Raw genomic sequence first — 5,000 nt, 5'->3', positions numbered from 1 at the left:
AAGAAAGAATTCTATACTGTAGAGTTTTGAACCGTATCGTAGTCAAGTATCTGAACGCTTCGATAATAATTCTATTAATATAAACAGAGGACTTTATCCTCTACTGTACTTCGTCTTCTACGACTATATTACAGTATTCTACAGGATTTATTACAGTTTATCAGCTCACTATCTCTCATTTATCAAAGTGATGAAGATATTTGTTACTTGTTTGAAGAAAAAACGAACAAAATTTGATTCATATGTTCAGAAGATACATCTAATAGTTGTTTTAATTGCCGAGTAAATGCAATTAATATGAATATGAAGAATATTTAGATATTTATACTAGAAAACAAGACGGTATTTTCTGCAGGGCTTGTTCTCTGAGGAGGGATGATTATGATCGAATGAGTTACAGCTAAAAATATAATTCAAAGAAAACATGAAGGAAATAGATTTATAAAAATAGCACGTGTGTGTTTTGTGGTAAAGAGCTGCTTCTAGAGTCTTCTGTCCTCTGCATCGCTCGCTAGTAATATATCATAAAACTGACACGTAAAGACTTACTGTAAAAGTGCATTAAATTACAGATATGATGTCAATATCTCAGCTGATCACAAGACTAATATATGATTGTTTTATATGAAGAAGATACTGAAGTACAGAAACATACCACACTAAAATACATCAGAAACCTTCGTCTAGCAGCGAAATAAAACGAAATCCATCAGAAGTGACGCGCTGCAGAGGATTCTGGGATTTAGGGTTTTTCACCGTAAGCGTAAAATATTAATATTTAACATAACACCGTTCTCTTCAGCGGGAACTGATCGCTCTAATTCTCAGATAAACGCTGTTCGTTCGCTGCAGTGAATCAACTCTATATTACTGTCAGTCCATCTATATTTAATTCAATTCATGTCAATATCTGCAGAGAAAAAGAACCAAATGGTGCAAATAATCAGCCGATATTTTGGTGTTAATTGAGGTCTTGTTCTGTTTGTGTCTGATAAAAACACGCTTCATTTCACTTCAGGGTCGTTTAAAGTGGCTCTTCGTTACTTTCATTCGAGTACGTTTTTGGTCAGAAACTTGGACTTTAGTGTCTTTAGTCAGTATCCATACTTACTAGAGTACTGTATTCAGCAGAAACGGTAAAAAACAGACCGTTTGAAGCAAGACAAACTAAACATTATATGTGTTTTTCTTTTAATCTTTTACTTAAAAAGAGCTTCGAAGTTTCCGTGACTCTCATCGTGATTCGTCTACATGGTCAAATAATACACACATTAAATATAATGATAAATTAAGATAAATATGAGCAGATGAATAACAGATTTGAATGAAGCCATCGTTCGGTTTGTTGATGGTTTGATTAACTTAAAAGAGTTTTATTTTATTAATAAAATCAAACCAGCAACTCAAACGCTGTAATATATATTTAAAAACTAGAAAATATACCGCGATTATTTATTTAAAGGTATGTCTTGAAAATGTATTTCTTAATTAAAACAAATTCACATTAATGTTTAAAACTTTGCAGTCGGTAAGATTTTTGGAAGAAATTAATATTTAATCAATAATGCATTAAACTGATCAAAAGTAAAAGAAATATTTTCTAATTTTATAAATGTCTGTTCTATTTCAAATAAATGCTGAACTCTTTATTCATCTGTGAATCCTGAAAAATAAAACGCATCACGGTTTTCACAAAAATATTGCGCAGCACGACTGTTTTCAGCATTATAATAATCATAAATATTCGTCGAGCAGTAAATCAGTATATTATTATGATTTCTGAAGATCATGTGACGCTGAAGACTGGAGAAATGATGCTGAAAATACAGAAATAAATTCTATTTGAGAACATATTGACATTATTGCTGTTTTTCTCTGTGATGTGAGTAAATGATGTTTCTGTGAAGCGGAGCGTGGTTACAGCATCTGTCAGGTGTGACATAATTGAGCTCAGAATAAAAACACTGAAGGGATCGAGTTCTGCAGCGTCTTCCTTGAAATGATGTTTTTCAGCCTGTATTTTCCACCGTGTTTCGTCACTTGATTCACCGATCTATTAGAGAGGGACTCTGACTGTAAACCGAACGGCGTTCGCCCACTGAACCAAGACTTTCCACAACATCAGCAGCATCTGATCAAGAACACACTCGTCTGAACTCACTGAAACACACTGAAACTCACTGAAACACACTGAAGCACACTGAAACACACGATTCAGAGCGAGACGGCACGAATGCAACCTGTGTTGTTAAAAAGCGCTATATAAATAAAAATGATTGAAAAATGATTGAAATGAAGATTCGTGGAAAAAAGAGATTTGATGGCGTGTGTAATATCTAGATCAGAGCTTATTTGCAAAAAACATTTAAAGTGTTATGAAATCATGTTTTATCGTTATTGTATTACATTAGCTGCATTTTTTGTTATTTTTTTAATCATGATAACAGTTTGTTATTGTTAGAGATTAATTGCACAAAACAGTTTTTTTTTTTTAGATTTATAAATCACGTCTGGTTTGTTAGGATCGGACAATATTTTTGAGATACAACTATTAAATATATATAAATATTGAGAAAGTCATCTTGATTGCAGTAGCGATGCATATTACTGATCAGAAATGAAGTTTTGATTTATTTACAGCAGGACATTTCTTCATATCTTCATGGAACATGATCTTTACTTTATAATGTTTTTTGGAATAAAAGAGAAATGTATAATTTTGCCTGAAAGTGTATTGTTGTGTATTTCTACAAACACACCTGATCTCTGATGATTCTGCGCTATATATATATATATAAAATACTAAAGATAGAGTTTTTAAACACGCATCTTCTTGTGTTGTGAAGACATCAGATTTCACAACCTTTCTGTGAGATAAAACTAAACTGTGAGCGTTTCATCTTTCATCTGTGTTTGTGGAAAATGATGAATGGCTCAGAAAGTTGGTGTCTCAGTAATAAGAGGCTAAGACTGGAGCGAGTCGCTGGAAAGAGTGAGTCCAGAAAGACTTGATCTGACCTGAGATCAGCTCTCCACCCAAAAACACTTCAGCGCTCAGGACCCGAGGTTTCTGGGGTTTATTTCCATTCAGAGCTCGTGATGTCTGAAGAAACGATGTTTCAGCATTTCTAATAAACGGCAAAACGGTTTCATTTCACTGAAGTTCATCAACGTTTCATTTCGTCAAATCCTTTTTATTTTCACGCTGCTTTTCTGTTTCAAAGCAGCTTCAGATTCTTTGTGATATTATTAGAGATTATAAACAAATACAATCAAATCTAAATATTGTAGAGATATGTTAAAGATTAAAACTTTCATTGTTCTTTAAAAATTAATTATTAAAATGAACTGAATGCACTTTTTTTGCACGGTTGCTGTATTATTAAATTGATTTCAGATAAACATAAAATGTTAGCGGCACGAGAGAACAGAGAATGAGACGAGATGAACGAGAACAAACATATATAAGACATTTATGATTCACAAAAGATTGAATCACATTCAGGTGATACTTTTTAAACACCTTTTTTATTATTATTATTATTATTATTATTAAAAACAAAACGTGATAACTGGTTATTTTCATATCGATGCTAACTAGAATTTGAGCGTTAGAACTACATTTCGTTCGTCGATTTAAAACAATTATTTGAGTAATTATTCAGTTCAAATTGCTCGAAATATTGGATCTGTGAGAAGAAGCAGCCGGCCGAGGCCTGAGAGCGAAGCACGACGCCAGGAGCCCGGCTCCGGTCAGCACCGGACGACCTCCAGAGGCCAAAGGTCACGCACCGGCCTCCAAGACCAGAGATTCTGAGCTGATTCTCTGAGAAGATCCTCAATCTTTAGACTGAAGGAAACACTCGACTCCACAGAAACCTCGACAAAGATGGCGGCCTTCCCTCGACTCCTGCAGCGGACGCGTCTCAAAACACACACACCACACACACACACACACACACACACACACACACACACACGCTCGTACCTGACACAGGTGTGATGGACAGCAGGATGACCGCGGCTGACCCTCCTCTCCACGCCATCTTTATCCCTCCGTCTGTCTGTCGTGTGACGGGCTCGGTTCCAGACGCACGAGTGTGTGTGTGTGTGTGTGTGTGTGTGTGTGTGTGTGTGACTTCAGAGAAGCTCGAGATCTGACAGGAAGTGGCTCCTCGAGCTCCACCTGTACACACAGAAACAACCCACCTACTAAAACACTGAAGACGCACACACACACACACACACACACACACACACACACGGCCTACTCATTCTCAGAGGAAGATCTGAGTGATTAACAGAACGAGAGACAAACAATTCAATCAAAAATCTGCTCTTTATTTCACTGCATCACGTCAAAAATGATTAAAAATACACATCAGCTTTAGAAAAATAATCACTCTGAATAAATGATTCGTCTGGAGCGGTGCGTAAAAACACACGACTACGACTACAAAACACTTCTGGTGAGACTCACACTTCCTGCTACGGGGTCAGAGGTCAACGTTTAGGGGTGACGTCTAAGACTGACCCAGAATCTCACTTCAGATTTCAGTCTGTGTGTGTTTGCTGTGAATCAGTCGAAGGAAAGCGCTTGTGCAAACTGCAAAAAATCATTCGGAAGCATTTTACAAAAAATGCTTACAAAAAATGTGGCAACTAGATTAACATCATGCTGCATTAATGTTCTGGAGAAATTAACAACATGGGCTTAATGCATCTCACACACACACACACACACACACACACACACAGTAACACCCTGAGAAACATTCATCACTCTGGTCTCTTCTGAAACTCTTCATCAGTGATTCTGATCCGGTTCACCAGGATTACAGCGTGTCACTTCCTGTAGAAACACACACACACACACACACACACACACACACACGTGACGTTCAGCACAGCGTCTGCTTCTGGCTGATAACAGCGGCGCTCAGAGCTCATGGGAACATTACATTCAGTGTTTTATTTCTGGTGAGAAGTTTCAGTGAATC

General features: G+C 36.6%; 2 protein-coding genes across 2 annotated transcripts in view; both read right to left on the bottom strand.

The window, feature by feature from the left end:
* The window catches only part of cd247 (CD247 molecule), a 9,432-nt gene extending 5,238 nt beyond the window's left edge, over window positions 1-4,194 (bottom strand). Inside the window, exon 1 of the mRNA XM_043242553.1 lies at window positions 3,989-4,194. Coding sequence (XP_043098488.1) covers window positions 3,989-4,046 — 58 coding nt within the window. The 5' untranslated portion in view covers window positions 4,047-4,194. The remainder of the gene's footprint in view (window positions 1-3,988) is intronic.
* A 126-nt stretch (window positions 4,195-4,320) lies between these two features.
* Window positions 4,321-5,000, bottom strand: part of creg1 (cellular repressor of E1A-stimulated genes 1) — a 3,063-nt gene continuing 2,383 nt past the window's right edge. The window contains exon 5 of the mRNA XM_043242543.1: window positions 4,321-4,852. Within this exon, the coding sequence (XP_043098478.1) occupies window positions 4,836-4,852 (17 nt within the window). The 3' untranslated portion in view covers window positions 4,321-4,835. The remainder of the gene's footprint in view (window positions 4,853-5,000) is intronic.

Source organism: Puntigrus tetrazona, chromosome 1, assembly GCF_018831695.1.
Source record: "Puntigrus tetrazona isolate hp1 chromosome 1, ASM1883169v1, whole genome shotgun sequence".
Lineage (NCBI taxonomy): Eukaryota > Metazoa > Chordata > Actinopteri > Cypriniformes > Cyprinidae > Puntigrus > Puntigrus tetrazona.
This window is presented reverse-complemented; position numbering and strand designations above follow the sequence as displayed.